The 18,825-nt window shown below is 42.9% G+C and overlaps 1 protein-coding gene across 5 annotated transcripts in view; it reads right to left on the reverse strand.

Annotated features, from left to right (window-relative positions):
- Positions 1–1,276: 1,276 nt before the first annotated feature.
- The window catches only part of cux1b (cut-like homeobox 1b), a 105,667-nt gene continuing 88,118 nt past the window's right edge, over positions 1,277–18,825 (reverse strand). For 3 of the 5 annotated variants that reach the window (XM_081615038.1, XM_081615040.1, XM_081615036.1), the window contains 5 exons: positions 18,390–18,534; positions 17,524–17,814; positions 16,091–16,279; positions 14,015–14,282; positions 6,126–13,194 (listed from right to left, as the gene is read on the reverse strand). In XM_081615038.1, the coding sequence (XP_081471164.1) occupies positions 12,681–13,194; positions 14,015–14,282; positions 16,091–16,279; positions 17,524–17,814; positions 18,390–18,534 (1,407 nt within the window). In that variant the 3' untranslated portion in view covers positions 6,126–12,680. Of the gene's footprint in view, positions 1,913–1,999; positions 2,065–2,170; positions 2,252–2,372; positions 2,430–2,851; positions 2,936–3,020; positions 3,138–3,224; positions 3,338–5,686; positions 5,891–6,125; positions 13,195–14,014; positions 14,283–16,090; positions 16,280–17,523; positions 17,815–18,389; positions 18,535–18,825 lie in introns of those variants that run through there. The other 2 variants (XM_008425799.3, XM_081615037.1) reach the window with 2 other exon arrangements.

An 18,825-nucleotide genomic window follows, 5' to 3' on the forward strand; every position in this document is an offset into this window, starting at 1 on the left:
GAAAAGTGGAGGAGGAGGAAGAGGAGGAGAGCCAGGCTCTAATGGCCGCACGCTGAGGCGCTCCTGAAGAGGAGGCGTCTCATGAATAATGCAGACGGGAGGGAGGGGAGCCTTAAGTGGGCCTGTCGACGTTCAGATCTCCAATCGGCACATTGTGAGGTTTTTTTTTGTAACTTTCAGTGCAGTTATTAGCTGGTTGGCCTTGAGGTCAACAAGCTCAAATTATGGTAGAACATGAAAAAAGCAACACTTCTCTCTGGGTACTCTTGCTTCCTCTCAGTTAAAACAAACAAAAAAAAACATGACAAGTTGGTTTGTCGTCCTGTGTGTTTATCTGTTGCTTTGGTCGTGAGCATAATTTTAATTTTAGTCCTCCATACATTACAAAAATAAAAGATTTTTGTTGCTCTTTGACTTCAGCTAGTCTGTTGACTTAAACCTGCTTTTCCACTTCAACGCCTCCATACAATATTGTATTCTTTATGTGGAATATAAATGCTTATGTTGACATTTTTGACCTTACAACTACACTTCAATGTGTGTTATTCGATAAACCAACCAAGATACAAATGAAATTATGCAAAAATAGTGTTTCACGTGTTTACACATTTGGTCCTTTCACTTACCGTATGTATGCCTCTAAATAAAATCCAAATAAAAGCAAATTTATGAGAATGAAGTCTTTGGAGAAGCTTTAAGTGTAGAAATCCAACTACAAGGATGGAAGATGAACAGATCAATGAAACAAATTGATAAAATAAGGAAATTAGAATATTTTCCCAATATTTTTTCCAGTATTTCTTACATTATGCATCTTTTGGTGTATTTGAAATAGTCTTTCGAGTTGAAATACTATTTCAATCGTTCATGTAGCAACGATTTCTTTTCGTTCCTACATGAACTATATTCATATTTATGAATGAAATAGAAAGAATAAAATGTTTATTTCTTGTCCACCTGCAACGGTTTTTGTCTTCTCACCTTACTTTGCTACGCACACGTCGACAATATGCTGCATCGGTCACGTTATCGTGTTTAAACCACAAACCTGACATATAAATGCAATTAATAATTCAGATGTGGGAGGAAGAGAGCAGGTGCGCCACGTATGGAGGTTGCAGTCCATGATGCTGCGGCTCCAGGTTTCAACTCCTGACCCGTGAAACCCAGCACTTTAAAAAGGAGAGAAAAAAAAAATCATTTACAGACGTAAATAAAAGCTGAAGGGAAATAAAGCGGCTCCGGCTCAGAAACAAAACGACAACAGTCCACAGCAAACTGCTGCATGGTCTTTATTTAGAATACAGCTGCAAGGATGGGAAGGGAGGAGTAAGCAGGAAAACATGCACAGTAATGTCCTTAAGGATGACAGACTCAGTAACTCAAATCGTTGCAGTGACATCAGTCAGGAAGCCACAGCAACCAGAGGATCTCTGCACCAAAGACAGATCAATAAAACTGCATCCAATTCACTTCTAAACGCCGTAAAATCAAGAAAAAACTGTATTCATACCACCACCGTGATCAGATCTTATTTCTACTGCTAACCTGTCACCATAGAAACCATCAAAAAAAAAAAAATCACACCCACAAAAAAAAAGACTACCCTGGTCCCTTTAACGACACCAACCTTCATTAAACCAGAACACAATGTAAAACACCATTTTCAGTATAAGTGATCCAAAACCATCAAGTCATAAATCTAGACCAGTAAAGCGTTTACAGTTTATTAGAGAGAAGGAAACGGGAATGAAAACTGTCCACAGCCTTAAAACGCCCTCTAGTGGACAGAACAACTACTGCAACCAGAGAGGAGGAGAATCAAGGAGCGCTGCTCTAAAGCTTGTGCCGAAGCGGGACAGCCTAAAGGTTCTGGTCGTTCCCATGGAAGCGGTGGAGGTGGTCAGCATACCTGGGAAAAAAATGGAGAAAAACATTTTTTACTTTTAGTTAGCAGGATGTTTGAGTGTTCAAAGCCAAGAACGGGACGAACGCTGACTTTTTAGCACAGAAAGCAGTGCAGTCTCTGCCGATGCTCTCGCTCCAAGCGGTCTTGTACAACACCTGGGGGAAAAAAATTTAATAATTCAAGTCATAAAAAAACCCCCAAAAAAACAGTGTCCCATTTCTCTAAAGCTGAACTTCACACAGTGGTTTAACCGTTCCCTACCAGGAAGACCAAGAGGTGCAGGAACAGGGTGTAGAAGAAGGCGATGGTTCTGGCCATCTTGTTGGAGAGGATCACACGGCCCTGGAACAGAGAACAGGGAGTGGGTCTGAGTTGGATCAAACAGACAGAGAGAGAGAGAGAGAAAGAGAGAGAGAGAGAGAGAGAGAGAGAAAGAGAGAGAGAGAGAGTTTCTTAGACGCACCAGACTGAGAGTTGCTTTGTCCCAAGGGCTGAGGCTCAGGTATCGACGCTGACGCTCCTGAACACAACATCAACGTCACAGAAACAGACAAATTATCCAGCTTGAACCACATCCAGGATTATTTATATTTTAAATTGAAACTCTTTCAGAGGTGAATTTTAAATATTTTAATGATGAAATGCATTTTAAACACTAGGTGGATGCTGCCACTACTGATTGTTTCTCTTCCTTGACGTTTTCAACTCGTATGGGCTCCTTTCCTTCAGCTCACACATCTGAGCTCTTCTGTATATCTACCTTTGAACCACTAAAGGTTGGTCGGATTTCTGCAAATTAAAGATGCACTGAAACGAATGAAACACTGAATCAGAAACTTCAGGTAAACTATGATCCTTCAAAAAGGGGAAAAACAACTACTTGGACTCTACTGAGTGTTCAGGCCTGCTTATGCTGAGTTCAGTGCGCTGCGTGTCTCATACTCTCTTGCTGAAGGAAGCAAATGGATCCAGTCTCTCCTCGTACTGGGAGGAGTAGCGCATCACAGTGTCGTCGCTGCCTCCGGCCTGAAAACAACAACAAGAACAGATTTTAGTTTCCCTTCATGCATTCTTCCGGGATCCACCTCCAAAAGAGCGAGGGAAGACTCACTCTGCCCGGGTAGCTCTGCAGGAACTTGATTTTCTCGTAGAGCTTGATGTTGTCGGCCCTCAGGCTGTCCAGCTCGCCCTGCAGGGCCTGCATGGTCTGCTGCATGGCGCGGCTCTCCTGCAGGGGTCGAGAGGGGAACGCGTGAGGAAGAAACGGTGGAAACATAAACGGGGACACGTTTACGGTCTTTTGTGAGCGACTCACGGCTTCCAGCTCCTGGTTCCGGGAGCGGAAACGCTCCCTCTGGCTGGAGATGATGGACAGCAGAGAGTCCATCTGGCCCTGGGGAAGCTCGGGCTGGGGGGTCGCGCCTGAACCTGGAGGTGACGGGCCACAAACATCGACTCAAGCTAATCAAATTTAAAGAGTTTTGAAGATCGTTTTAATGCCACCTTGAATGACATTTAAAACCTAAAGCTAAACTAAATATTTTTGGAGAACCTGCCGCATTACAATCGAGTATAACAAGAACTGAACACAGCTTCATTCCCGTGATAGAGGCAAAAATACCAGCTAGCTAGTTAGCAAGGGTTTATTAGCAGCATGTTAGCGGTAGCCTCAATCACCTCGGGTCACAGACAGTAATAACATAAATAATAAATAATAATGACAGAAAATTATTGGGAGTATTAAAAAACTACATAAAATAATGCTGTCACAACAAAGTTTAAGGCCTGCGATTAACGTATTTAAGACCAACTTGCTTCTTTTTTTTTTTTTTTTTATGAATTCAAGGCCTTAATTTTAGATATGTGAATTTAAAACTTTTTAAGACTGTGTGGACACCCGGTGTTAAGCCGATTTCTTTCATTTGTCTCATCAGAAAACAGAAAACACACTCTGACCCTACACCACATGTAGTCTGTGATATGAGAGGCAAAATTAAAGAAAAATCTTTCAAAATTACATAACATTTGTACAAATTCTGCAGAAACTAATATTTTATCTTAAGGGTTAATTTTATTTTATTTTTATCTTAAATCGAGTAAAAGCAAACAAAACTTGATCTTTTTGCTTCCCTGTTCTTACTACCAACCAGCAGTGAAGCTTCTTGTTATCCATTTTTATTAAACAATCCGTCTTTATTGTAAATATATTCTGCCACAGATTAATAACAGATGTTTTCCTTTTCATCTGAATTTAAAAGGACAGAAAAATCTAACTGAACAGAACAAAGTCAGTCATAGCAAAGTTAGAATTTAGATGATTTTTTTTTTCTTCATTATTATTGTGAAGTTTGACTTAATAAAAGGTGAGATTCAGGTCAGGCAGCCTTCAGCAAGGTTTCCGTTGTAAAAAGCTGCTCAGGGATTTTGGCAGCGTGCTGTTGGATTGCCATCAAGCTGTCACAGAAACTTTGCTTCCCATCGATAAGCCCTGAGCCAAATCAAAGAACACTTGCCTTTCTGTTTTTAAGGGCTTGATTGTGTAAGCAGCACGCCGTCCTCTTTCTAATCCCTCTGCAGCTCAGATTAGGCAGAAAGAAACTCTTGCTCTGCTCTTCAATCGTTTCCTATATGTATGTTGTGTGCTATAGAGAGATTTCAGAAATAAAGCATCTTGGAGCACATAATGCTTTCCATTCAACTCTACAAATCTAAAAGAAAGACGTTGTACTTGTGGGAAGGACGGGGTTTTTGTTTAATGAGGTAAGAAGTGTCTTTCTTTTAATGTCCACTTGTTTCCTGACTTGAGTCCTTTGACTGAAACATGGCTGCCATCAACAGTGTTTTCTTCAGAGAGTAACACAAACTCAGTGCTTCTTTGTTTAGCTGAGCTTCTATCTTGGACCAAGGCAATGAAAAATATATTGATACCATTGATTGCATAATCCTTACTCTCCATAGGAAGTACTTCCGGCTCAGTTCTACTGCATCCCTTTCTTGAAGTAAGCTACCGACATTTATTAGTGCCATTAGCACCAACACTGACAATTCTTCACCGGTTCTGCTTTTAGCAACGTCTCCTTCCTAAACTAAGCGACAGAGGAAGCTATTGCTACTATTGATTAAGCTTTCTTCTTTCTTCATGTTTAGTTGCGTCTCTTTCCAGAACAAAAACCAATGATGGAGTCACTGCTGCCATCTACTTCGTGTTCCCTTCGCTTTCCTTTTTACATCCAAAGTCCTCTTGGCTTCACTCTCCTGTACGTCTTTCTAGAAAGAAGCTGCTGACTGATCGGTTTCTGTCACAGGTGATAAATGGGCTATTTGTAATCATAATAGAAAGTGCTTCCTGCTCAGTGCTACTGATGTGGTTGGTTTTTCCATCGATGAGAAAGTACGCCAGACCCAGTGCTTCAAAGTTTAGCTGCACCTTTCTCTCTAATGTAGATTAGGACTAAGGTAGGAACATCGTGCGTCTTTGAATTGACTCTCCAATGGAAAGTACTCACCGCAAGATGCTTCTGTTTACAGGTCTGCATCCTTCCTGGTTGGCTCCATTTAACTCTTGCTATCACCAACCTGTTCCTCAAAGCCTTTGCTACCGCTTTCTTTGTGTATGCTTAGTTTTTATTTCCGATAAAAGGTACACCTGGTCCAATATTTCTCTATAACAGTTTATAAATATGTTATAATTAGGACTGAACTACATCCAATCATACTGTAAATCAACTTGAATCATATTTGTCTGCAGAAGGGGAGACATGTTTGTTGTGGACGCACCTGCGAATCCAGCGGAGGCCTCTTTGATGGGTTCCGGGATGTTGCCCATGCTGCCGACCTCCGACCCGTCGGCGTCGGGCCGCGACAGGGGGGACATGGTCTGGATGGTGCTCAGGTCGTGCTCCAGCTTCAGGATGAGCTCCTTCTGCTCGGCGCTGGTGTGCACGGCGGCAGAAAACTCCACCTGCAGCTCGGAGTAGCGGCCTGTGGAGCGCACGAGATCAGTCACAGGTTACAGACTCGTCACTTCCTGTGCGGAACGCATCGTGATCTGAAGCGACTCACCTGAGGGAGACGACCGGAGGAGCCCAAAAGACCTCTGAAACCCTAACGATTCATTTTAACCTCAACTGACCTTTTTCTCTGAGAATACTTATAAGTTTGGGAACCGTTTAAAAAAACAAAACAAAAAAAAAACAAACAAACAACAAAAGCACACTTTTAGTATTTGTATAAAAGAGATTTACTTCAATTATCACACCTAGGGTGCATGTGAATAATAATGATGATGAATCAAATGTCAATCATAACAAATACATTGTGAACGTTTCATACAGTGATATTGCTTTTCAATGTCGTAGAAGGGACTGTTTTACAGTGCTGAGAACAAACATGATACGTTTAGTAAATAGAAAGCTAAAAGAAACAATGATACATGAGGAAAAAAAACAAACAGAGGGACACCCCGAAGGACAGAGAAATAAAAGCATCTCAGGAGTGACAGAAGTGCTGAAGAAACCACTTATTTAAAAAGAAAAAAAAAAAACAGAATAAAAACATTGTAACATCCCTTTACAGTCATGCAGCCTCTTGTACTACAACACACACTTTTCGCTCGCTCACACGCGCACACACACTCACAAAATAAGCAGTGGGAGAAGTTATGAGGATTATTACTTCCACGTTGTTGATGGCGGTGTTGGAGAAAAACAAAAATCATCTAGAAACACTCTGAACCTGCTAAAGCCTCGACGAGCATCTTAAAGCTTTCCAAAAGAGGGAGGACGAGGGGGTGAGGGCGATATGCGGGGGGTGGAGATCTCCCTCCGGGTCATTTGGTTGTCAGACTACACTGTGGTTCCAGCTATGAGCGAACGGACGCGACGACACTAGGTAGCAACACGGAAATCTGTCGACCGCCTCCCGACAGACGCGGAGAACTACGTCACTATTTGGCTGTTATTTTTCCTTTTCTTTATCGTTTTTTGTTTTTGCTTCGTCTTTCACGTCTTGAAATGTTTTGTCGCCGCGGAGTTTCAAGTTCTTCACTGAAGCGTGAAGGAACCGAGAGTCGATGGTTTTTAAGACGGAAGGTGAGCCAACGTGAGCGCGAGAGGAAAACAAAACGCACGTGGACGCACGGGCCGGGAGGGGCGGAGGAAAAGGGGGCGGAGCTTAAAAGGATGAGTATTGTGCTGTGCTATGTGGTAATAAATGTATTACTGAGTGTGCTATAAGTACAGCACCGCTGATTCAGAAAGTGTTTCCTTACAAAAAACCCACTTCGTAAGATATATTCTAAAAGTTTTACAAAAAACATCTGAGGTTTCTCTCTCTTTTTTTTTTTTTTTTTTGTATTTTTTTTTTTTGTTATTGTTTTTCTCCTGAATATGGTGACCAGTGCTGCTGCTGTCCGGGCTTCCATCACAACTAACGAGGAACTACTACTTCAAAAACAGATCATACAGTAAAGCTTTCACAACTTCAGAAAACATGATATGATATACAGCATCTGTTACACCTTTACAATGTTATTCAACAGTGTATAGAATCATCTGATTTAAATTTGTAGAAAAATATCTGTGGATCATGGAAAAGTCCTGAATCGTCCCTTCTCTCCTCTCCTGTCTATCGAACGAGAAGCGCGCTGTGACAAAAGCGAATCAATCGGCACCTTATTTACACCCGTTTCTCTCTCTCTCTCTCTCTTCCTCTCCATTTTTTTTTGATTTTTAAAATTCCTCTTAAGAACCCATTTGAATTGGCACGCGTCATTATCAATACATGTAGTGCCGTTATCAATGTCACAGCAAAACCTGACGTATAGAAACAGACGAAAAAAAAAAAAAAAAAAAAACAATTACAAAAATGCCCCGTGAATAAATTCAGTGTTCTTACAGTGTACGCTGCTGTTTCTGCATGCTTCCTCCTTCATTCAATGCTCTGGCCTTTTTGTTTTTCGCTGCTAGTTTATGTACAACACAAGAAACGCATTGAGGGGGAGTGAAGGAAGTGGAGGGTGGTGCGTGGAGGGGGGGGGGGGAGCAAACATGAGGACCTGGACTGAAACGGCTGCGGCTCAGTCAGGAGAACACACCACAGTTTGCACTCTACGAGAAAACGCTTTCAGTACCAAAAATGAAGTCTGTGATAAAGAAACTTGGATCTGGAGTGAGACATCAGCTGGAACTGTCCGTGTGACATCACTAGTTTGGTGCCCTGCTTGGCAGATAAAGGCACGAATCTGATGATCTCAGTTTGGGATGAAACTGTGGCTGTAGAAAACAGGCGATGGTTTTAAGTGCTTCGTGTTTTGCAGAGGCTGCTGGGTTAGTGTAAAAAACAAAAAAAAACAAAAAACAAAAAAAAACATGCTGCGGACGACGGATGTCTCACATCGTGGCGTCCGCAGGAAGAGTCGCAGCAGGTGCGTCTCGGTAAATTTGAAACGAGTTTGGATTAATTTTAAAGGTCAGAGCGAATGGCCAATGAAAACCCAGCATTCAGTTTCTGTATTGTCAAAAGGACAATGATATGAAAGCAGCCGTCAACGCAACCTGGGTTTCCATGGCGACTCAGTAGAACCACAGGCCGATGGGCTCCATGCCACGCCGCATTAACGCAGTGACTCAAGCCAAAGTAGTCTTGATCAAACATACTCTTAATTATTTTCGTGCTAAATGTTCTTATTTCTGCAACCTGCAGGTCCAAAGAGACCCTCCTAATAAATATGGCTAAAAGTTTAAAAGTAACTGGGTAATGTTTTACAATAAATATAACAAAAGCAGGTTTTTTTAAGAAAGGTTTAAAATTATTACCTGCAACATTAGAACAAAATGACACTAAAAGTATCACTGATATGTTTTTAGATCTGTTTTCATTGTCATTCAGTTAGAATCTGTGATTTTTTTAAAACTATCCTATTATGTTCATCTTTACTGTAAATCATAACAAGAAATAAAATGCCAGTTCTTCAAATATGATAAGAAATTCTCTCAAGTAGATATGTAAATTCAAGTGAGATTTATGTCTCTAAACGAGTTATTTGGCTCCTGATCTAACCAAATAGTCTAATTTTCAGAGAAACTGAATTGTGGGTTTTCATAAGCTGCAATAATGAAAATGGCCAGAAATATACACCTTAAACATTTCATACTATGTGAAAAAAAAAATAATTTGAATTCGACTTTTTGGAATTGAATAAATAATCCTTCAAATCATATTTTAAATGACCAAGATGCATCTGTTTTGGAAAATCCAATTTCAGCAAACGCATCAGTGCAAAGACCCTGTTGACTGACCAGGATGAACAAGTCTGGAAAAAAGTGGTGTGTGTGTGTGTGTGGGGGGAGAAAGGCTTTAGTATGGAGACCAAAACAGGTGGTTACTCATAGTATCTACAACTGTACAGGACAACAGCTTATCGTGTCACACAGTCATCTGTAGTTTGGACAGGATTACAGTTTGTTTCGTGTGTTCGACATGGGCACAGCCACCTTATTATTTTTAGTGTTCGGACGCGGAAAAAAGGAGTCTGTGCTTGGTTTACAACCGCTGTTTAAAAAATAAAAAAAATAAAAAAAATAAAAAGGCAAACACTTCCCAGGATGCCTGGGTTCGTACTCTGTCGTAGTGTTTACAGACCCTGTCCGAGGTTTGAGTCATAAAAAGATCCTCCTAAGTGCTTCGTTTGCTAACTGCAATAGAAATTCTGCATAATCATAGGCTGGCTATCTCTGCTCGATATGGCGCAGCACGTCCTGCTCGCTGGTACGCTTCTCTAATCTCAATTTGGCAGATATGACCTCTTTCAAGTGAGCATGCGTTCTCAAGTTTAGGTAATTTCATTTGACCTTTTCTTTCTTTCTTTTTTTTTTTTTTTTTTTTTACTTTTTTTGTTGTTGACTAAAAGAGTACAAATTCAGACCAGATAATTATGTGGGTGTGATAAATGGCTGGGCGAAGTCTGGCTAAAGAAAGAGCTGCATGCCCTGCTGAGCGTTAGTGTTGGGCTTGCCCAAAGGAAAAATAAAAAATGAACAACTAAAACATCGTTATCCCAGAATAGAATAAAATAGACTAACATATATTCAGTGATCTTGATATGTCCTTTGATTCTCTAGCTAGCAATTTAAGAGCATAACAGTTGTGGTAAGAGCTTTTATGCTTATGGGAGCATGAACTGTAGCAAAAAAAAAAACACATCTCCAAGCTATTGAAATGACACTAAACTTTAGGATTCATGAATATACAAACAAATGAGAACTAGTACATCTTTGTAAATAGTAACCAATACTGCCGGCAGTCTATATGTCTAATAATAAAAATGTTACTTGCCCTCAGGAACAGTATAATCCCTTAAAAAATAGACAACTCGTATGATAAGACATTAAATGAAAAAAAAAAATAAAATACAGCACCTATAAATAAGCAGAATAAAAACCAAACTATAAATGCAAAAAAAAAAAAAAGCAATAAAACCAAGCTACAGTAAATCATAGTATTACACTACTTTGTGAGAAGATTAATGCAATGGTAACGCATCAAACAGCTTAAAGAAGGGTGTCAGTTGTGCACTAGTAGTGTGTGCAAGTAGATATACGAAATATGACCCCACTCGTTAGAAACGCCCAACGCTCCTCGCGCACGAGCACGTCGTGTGTTCGTGCATCCATGCAAACGTACACGCACACATACACACACATGCACGCACGCACGTGCACACACACTGGGGGAGAGGGAGGCAGTGGGCTGACAGGCACTGAGGGCTTGTGTAGGACAAGGGAGGGAAGTGATATGCCTTAAAGTTTGTAGTGTTTACAGTAGAATTCAATGCAAAAAACAGACACACACACATCCCTGGATTCAGGACAGACTGGAGAAGAGTGGAAACTACTCACAATCGGTAAGGGTCAGGTGGAGGGTCAGAGGTCGGGGGGAGGTTGGGGTGAACTCACTTTGACGGAAAACCAGCAGAAAGTACACGATAATCGAGCTCAGCAGATCAACTCTGCTCAAACTCGTCTTTTTTTTTCTTTCTTTTTTTTTTCAGTCAAGAATCATAATATAAGTCTTAAAATTTTACTGTGTGAATTGACCTCAACCCTGACTGACATGCAGGCAAGTATAAATGCACACAAAAAGAGACACACACACACACACACACACACACACACACACACACACACACACACACACACACACACACACACACACACACACACACACACACACCCCCACACACACACACACACACACACACACTCTTCCTGATTTGGCCTATAAAAACATGGTTTGTGAACAGAGGAAAAAAAAAAGTTTCTTTTTCATCAGTGGTGCAAACGCACGCGGCTGCGGCGTGCACAACCTAGGAAAAAAGAACAACACGAGACACACGGAGAGCGTCGCCATGTCGGACAGCTACAGTACTACATGGATGCATCGTGTCGCGTATCGACGACGCAACATTGTTCCGTTCTAATTCACTTGCCTTTTTCTTTTTGTTGCAAATTCTAGCAGTAACTTGTTTCTCTTTTCTTTTCTGTCGTCTTTGCACTAATTAAAAATGCTTTCCTAAAATTCCCTATTTTGTATTCTTTAGAGTCGATAGACTGTGCAATCTCTTATTGGCAACCTAATTGCAGTATCAAAAACGGATCATCCGTCATCCTAAAAAGAAGAAGGGGGCGAAAGGCGGCAAGAAAAAGTCGCTTCCTTTCTTCCTTCCTCTTCAGATGAGTGCGTATGTTTGCGAGGAATTAAAACAATCCTTCTGGCCATCACATGGCAGTCAGCAGGACAGGATATGGGACAGAACAGGTCAAAGTTCATCTGTCTTATTTCAGTAACCATGGCAGCTCAGCCAGCAGGCTTTCCACTACCCTCCAAAGAGCGTAGGAGTGACATAAAGAAAACACGCTGCCGCCGAGAAGAGACGTACGCACCACATTTAGGTGTATACACACACACACATAAAACACACACACACACACACATAAAACACACACACACACACACACAGGTGCACGCCGACACAACCCCTAACGTACAAACACACACGCAGTGAGTGAAAAAGGCAAAGGGTTTGTAACAGTCACTCTACAGTGTGAAAAAAATGAGGCATCTCACTGAGTGAGGGGAGGTTTGTGGACACTTGGGAGGTGAGAAGAAGAGGAAAAAAAAAACTCCTTTAAGAAAGTGAGAGTTCTTGTAAGAGTTTCTGTCTCTATCTATCGTCTATCAGTGTCTAATCACTGTGACAGCTGCTGTGTCAGGCCTTGCCTGTGATACTGAGTCCAGGTTCGAACCCCGGCTGCGGGTCAGACCCCCAGCTCAGGACTGACCAGTTTCTGGTGCACCAGTGGCTGGTGATAAGGGGGGGAGGTACAGCAGGGCCAGAGGCCAGCAGGACGGCTAAGTGCTTTTTCTCAGTACAAAAACAAAACAACAAAAAAAAACTCAGTTACAAAAAACAAATAAAAAAAAAAACAAACAAAAAAAACAGGAGAGACAATTCTCTTATTTTGTTCTTCTACGTACTCCGTAAAATCTTCTTTTTAAGGGTTTTGCCAACCACTCTTTGTTTCTTTCCGTTTTATTTGTGTTTTTGTTTTTTGTTTTGGAAAGCTTCTATGCAATAAAAATGGCTGCTGAGCTTGACTTTGGCTGTGTCCGCTCTCCGACTGGAACAGAGCAGGAGGGGTTTCCAAGGTTAGAGGTCGTGAGGTTATGAGACGGTAAGGACGAGGGGAGGAGTCCGGGGTTCGGGGTGGAGCTAGAACTCCCACTCTGACGGGTCCTCTTTGCTGGCGGCCTTCTCCAGCCGGTGGATGATGTTGTTGAGGTTGGCCGCCTTCTTCTTGCGCAGATTGTTGTCCCTGGGGTTTCTGGCGGGGACGTTCGTACTGGAGGCGGAGCTAGTGGAGGACGCCTCTGTGAGGCCGAAGATGCCCAGTCCGCTCTGCCCGCAGCTGGAGCCCGGCCCAGCCAAGCCCGAGGCGCTGCAGTCCATCTCTGCGGGGGAGTCGTTGGAGCCCCCGGCCTCTGACTCTACCTCCATGCCCTGGTCTTTGCACGCTCCTCTGTGGTCCTCCAGGCCCACGCCCAGGCCCAGGCCCAGGCCCAGGCCCTGGCGGGTCTCCACCGTGCCCTCGGACTCCGTCCCGTCGCAGCTGTCCCCTTCCCCTGATTTGGACCCGCGGAGGGACGGAGAGCCCCCCTCGCTGCCAGGCCCCATCCCCCCGGCCGCCTGGATCTCCTCTATGAAAAGCTCTCTTCGGATGCGTGACCTGGAGAAGACACAGCATTCCCTTAGTAAACACTTGATTATTTGTAACAGGAGGCATCTGAAACTAAAAATGCTTCCAACATCAATATTTTCATCAACGTGTGAAAAGCTCAGTTCTTTCTGTTTGATCCAACATCAATACAGTGCAGGACTGATCTGTTTATTATTTTTGGATTAAGGAAATAATAATTGTATTGTATTTTCTGGGGGTGAGGGTTAAAGGGCCAATGCGATTTTTATTAGGTGAAGCTAGAAATGCCACATGAGGATTTCTGGGTAAAACATATTTACAGGCAAGTTTCTTTGCCATCTTCAATGAAGTTGTACATATTTTTTGTACAGTTGAGGCTTGATTACAGCCCTGAAAACATTGTCTTAATTAATTAATGTATTACTAAGTAAGTTGACGATTATTTCAACTATCGTTTCAACCCTGCAAAAAATATTTGGTCAAATGTCCTTTAAAGAAGTCGAGCTCATCATCATTATGACTGGCTGGTTTGCTGACACTGACTGGGATTTAAACGTTCACTCAATAACATTGAGGTCAGAGTAACTAATAAACGACAGTTCACCTCAGATACAAAGGAAATCTGTTGGGATTGCCAGAAATCACTTGTGACTCAGCCTGGAAAACCAGGCTGAGTCATTTATTGAGTTATTTCTGTGTTTAAAAGTCAGGTTTGCACCAGAAGACTGAAATCTTTAAAAGGCCAAAATTAATAGGACAATATGTTTGCAAACCTCCCGTCTGCTTTGTAAAGTCTGATTGAAGGATTGTGTCTCGCCAGCTGGCATTCAGGATTAGATTCAGGACTGACCTGTAGTTATGAAACCAGTTGATGACCGTACTGGTCTTCAGGTTGAGCTGGGAGGCCAGCTCCTCTATGGTTTTAGGGGAGGGATAGGGCTTCTGCTGATAAGCCTTTTTTAGGGCCTCCTTCTCCTCGGGGCCCAGCACCACCCTGGGCTTCTTCAGCTGCTGCTGGCCCCCCGGGCTCTGGGAGCCCTGCATATAATCGGGTCCCGGTAAAACTCCGTCCACAGAGTGGCCGTCGCTCAGGGAGCTCAGCCGCCTTTTCATGTAAGCTGGAGAAAAACAAAAACACAAAAAGATGAAGTTAATACTTAATACGCAAAGTATAAACCTGTACCAACTGATGACATAAAAAAAAAAAAAAAAGGAAAAGGGCATATTTTAAGCAAAATGTGCTTTACTTATGTACTATATAAATTCTTATACTTTATTCATCTTATTATATATTTACATGCATATAAATAATGAATATAAATACAAAAAAGGACAGAAAAACAGGTGACATCATTGCCCAGATGTGTAAAAGTAGATTTTATAGGAGAAGATCTGCTGAAGAAGAAGCTTTTAACCAAATAGATTTTGTTTTATTGCTTTTGTTAAAGAAAAGCTGTTCATAGCTACAATAATTAATGAGGCGCCTTAAAATCAGGTTAAAGATGCCTTAAAGGGGCAGTGCTGGGTATTTTTCAGGCACATTGTGCCACTTTATAGCACCATCAGTTGTTATAAAAATGCTCTGTACATCAAGCAGGACTTGAATTGTGAAGTCAGAGCACAATCAAAAAAAAAAAAAGGGCAAGATGAAAATTTAGAAAGAGACTGTTTTTAAAGCGACGTGCATTGATTCTCTCCACACCTGACTACAGGTTTCAGTGGCTCATGATGTGATGGAAGCATCATGAATACGAAAAAGTGTAGAGTGAGAAAAATAAGCAATACAAAAAAACCCCACAACCTCATATTTGTCTGGTATCATGCACTTAAGGTCAAAAAATGACACCATAGACCTAACAGCTTCAGTAAACCCAGGCACCTCTAGATGGTGCTCTCGTCCTTCTCAGCATCTTTACAAGCCAGCGTCTCCCTTCTTCCCCTTTCACAGCAAACAGGCAGCCGTGTTTACTCCGGGCACCAGCAGCTGAAAATGAACAGCTCGTGGCAGCTTCAACATGAGGTTGACATTTTCCCCAACCCCGATACACGCTGCCAGATATATTAGTGTTTCAGGGGAAGAAACCCCTCAGAGCAAGGTTAGCGCTCTCTGAAAAGTTGCGCGCTGCCTCACAGGGCTGGCAGCGCCAGAGCGAGAGGTCAAATACGGTTAGTCTAGATTAGGTCCATGTCTTTCCTCTGGGCTCCGCTGGTGGCCCGGACCGCTGAGTTATTTAATTTTTTTTCTTCTGGTCAATACTCGGGAGTGCGCTCTCTGATCCAAAACCTTCAGAAAGATGTGAGGTTAGCTTGCCACGGCAGTTCTCGAATGGTAAAGAGATCCTGGACGGACGGGTTCAAACCCTGCGTTTCAGGAGGGAAGTGCTTTAAGTGGGTCGTCGGTAGAGTCGGGGGTGAGGAGGCAAAGTCTGCTGGGTTTGTAGGTTTATAACAAATCTCACCACCACAGGATAATACAGCACGATGGAGCGACGGAGAGGGCGACGCGCTTAAGAATGATGGGCAACAAAAAACTACCAAAAAAAAAACACAAGCCTATAGACACTGATGATTATTATGATGATGACGATGATGATGAAGAAGAGTGCTGATGAGTGTGAGTAAGCAGCCCTGCGGCGGTCCCCGAGCTGTCACATCCAATACAGGATGTGATGTCTGCGGCCCTGATTGGTACAGACATCACACCAAGATGACTGTGATCTGCACAACATGCTCTGCTGTCCTGCACAAAGGATAGCGCGCACGCGTGTGTGTGTGTGTGTGCCATTGTGTGTTCCTCCTAATGTATTTATAAAAATAAAAGCACTCCGATGACCGCATCTCTGTGACCTTTCTTTTTTTCCTTTTGTTTACTAGTTTTCAAAAAGGAATTTCTTTGCCGTCTCTCTTTGAGCTTCTGCTGCTTCACCTTTCTTCTCCAGGCGCTTCATGTCCATGAGCTTCTCCACGCTGTGCGGGTCCTGGAGCCACAGCTGCATCCGGACAAACGGCTCCCGGCCCTTCAGGCTCAGCTTGTGCCAGGGTTTAGGCCTGGCCAGCAGGTCTGAGACAGAACCCTGAGTCAGACCCAGGATGGTCTCCCCGAACAGTCGCTGACCTTGTGGAGGAAAAGGGAGAAATAATAAAAAAAGGTTTGTTTTCAGACACAACATTCAGTTCAGTGTATTTCATGTGTTGGTGCACTTTTTCCGTGACAAAATTTATGCACTTTTTGAGCATTTCCCAAGGTAAGTTTTCAAACTTTTCAAGCACCACACTTTGGAGATAAAAACAACAAATCAACTAGAGGCGAAAGTTTTAATTCGCTATAATGTGACATCATTAATTACTGATAATGTGTTGTTATAGTTTTCTACATAGCAGGGACAACGTAGACTAAAATATAACAAAATGTTATGGTTTGAAATGTCACACAATACACCTGATTGGAAAACGACGCATGCAAATATTTTTACAAATCAAAAAGTGAGAAGCATGGCATCGTTCAGCATCCTTTACTTCGATACCCCAAAATGAAACCCAGATGTCACAGAACTGACGAGTTTATGTGCAATTTAATCTCAGCTTAAATCCAGATGTTCATATTGGCCACTGCAGATTTGTACAAATTGTTGATGAAAGCAAATAAACTGTTTTATGAATTGTCTGTGTTTTCAGTTTGATTGATTTGAGCGAGATCAGAATAATGAATTATCAAACATGTCTGTAGTTAATTATTACACTGACTTTTCACCAATTCATAATCTGTTAAGTCATATTTGATTACATCAACCCGTCCAGGGACTGCAGGTGGAAATTAGCTGTTTGTGCCATAACCCGGCACCAACCTTCAAAAAGGTTAATGAAATGTTGGTACTTTTGTCTCTGTGTAAAAAAACAGTAAACAGTTCTGTGAAGGCTTCACAGGTTTGTTAGGAATCATAATTTAGAGAAGAAATAGCTTCATGAAGACCAAAAAACACAGCAAAACATACAACCAGAAAGGAATAGTCATTATATTCACCAACACTCCTTATCAGGTCTGACTGAAACTGGCCTATCTCCAAAGCAGAATGTGCAAAAGCGGGTAGAGAAAGAAAGCTTTGTGGCTGGTATTGTCATGTACGTTGACCCCACCAAGTTTCAACTTTGCGAGCGACAATAAAAGCAGAACACACTTCTCAGATTTTGCTTTGCAAGAAACAGTGAAAACCATTTAACCATCTGTCTTTCACTTTTCTGCATTGCTTTAGGCAGGTTCATCACATAAAACTCAAATAAAACACAAGAAAGCTTGAATTTCAACGTGAAAAAGTTCAACAGGGTTCAACATTTTCACAAATCTAATCCCGTGTTTCTTACCGAGGTTATTATCAGTTAGCACCTCCTTAACCTTCTTGGTGATGGCGTACGTGTCGAGCTCGGGAGACATGGCAACCATCTCCTGGATGCTGAGGCCGGAGTGGCCCGGTATGGGCAGTGGCGTGCCGGGCTGGGACTCCCCACCCGAGGGGTCTTCAGACAGCGGCTTGAGGCCGGAGGACTGCGAGGCGAGGGGGTCCCCGGCCAGACCGTTGACGGACTCCTCGGCCGAGCTGAGCGGCGACTCGGGAGCGGGGCTGCAGCTCGCCGACGTCTTGGGAGTCCCCTCTGCTTGAGCGGAAAGGACAGGGTGACAAAGAGCACGCAGTTCAGGTGACATGTTGCATTATGTGTGTGCAGAGTTTCATCTCTTCAATGAATTTAAGATTTCAATTAAAAAAAAAAAACATTAAAAAAACGTGCTTAAGTTTTCGGTTTGAAGCCTTTTTTTTTTTTTTTGGCTTCCTCCTCTCATTCCTTCATGTATCTGTGTAGTGCTGCTGCGCCGCTCAGCAGGCTGGAAGAGAGCAGTCATGAGGAGCTGTCAGTGTACATTAGCTGCTGTTTACACCCCCAGAGAGAAAAAGAGACGCACGCGCGCACACACACACACACGCGGCGCTGCCATCTGGCGCTGCAACACTAACTTGTCTATGACATGACAAACCAGCAGCTTGCTGGCTGACACTGCCACAGAACTGGGGATGTGGAGGGAGAGCAGGGGGGATGGTGGAAGCCAGGAGGAGGAGGAGGGTGGAGTGAGTGACAGGCTGACATTAACAACTAGCCACTAGCGCGAATAGGCGTCAGGTGACTGTGTTGGGTCGGGCGAGGAGCGTGCAGAGCGCGGGTCGGGATCGGCTCACCTTGGTTCTGGGCTTGCGGGACGTGCGTGTTCTGCGCCTGGTCGCCGTTGAGCCACGTCTGCATGCGGAGGTACGACGGCTCCCTGCTCCTCTGGTTCAGCTTGTTCCAAGGTTTGTGTCGAGTTAAAGTGTCGCTCAATATTCCCTGCAACACACAGCGAAAGAACAGCTCAGGCACGCCGGCGAATCCTGCAGGGCTTCCCGTCGCCGTATTCCGTTCGGACATTCCAGACTTTTCCCAGATTCTCATTTCAGGAGGAGCGGTCAAGTTTAGGTAAACGGAGGAGCGGAGAGGTAGATAGATGGATGGACAGACAGGCTAATGGATGGATGATCAGATGAATGGATGAATAAATAGATGGATAAAGTAACAGACTGATTACAGCTGGAACAGTTAATCAAGATGGATCAATCATTGAAGTAACTGTCAGCTAAT

The sequence above is a fragment of the Poecilia reticulata genome, chromosome 13 (genome assembly GCF_904066995.2).
Source record: "Poecilia reticulata chromosome 13, P_reticulata-male-v2, whole genome shotgun sequence".
NCBI lineage: Eukaryota > Metazoa > Chordata > Actinopteri > Cyprinodontiformes > Poeciliidae > Poecilia > Poecilia reticulata.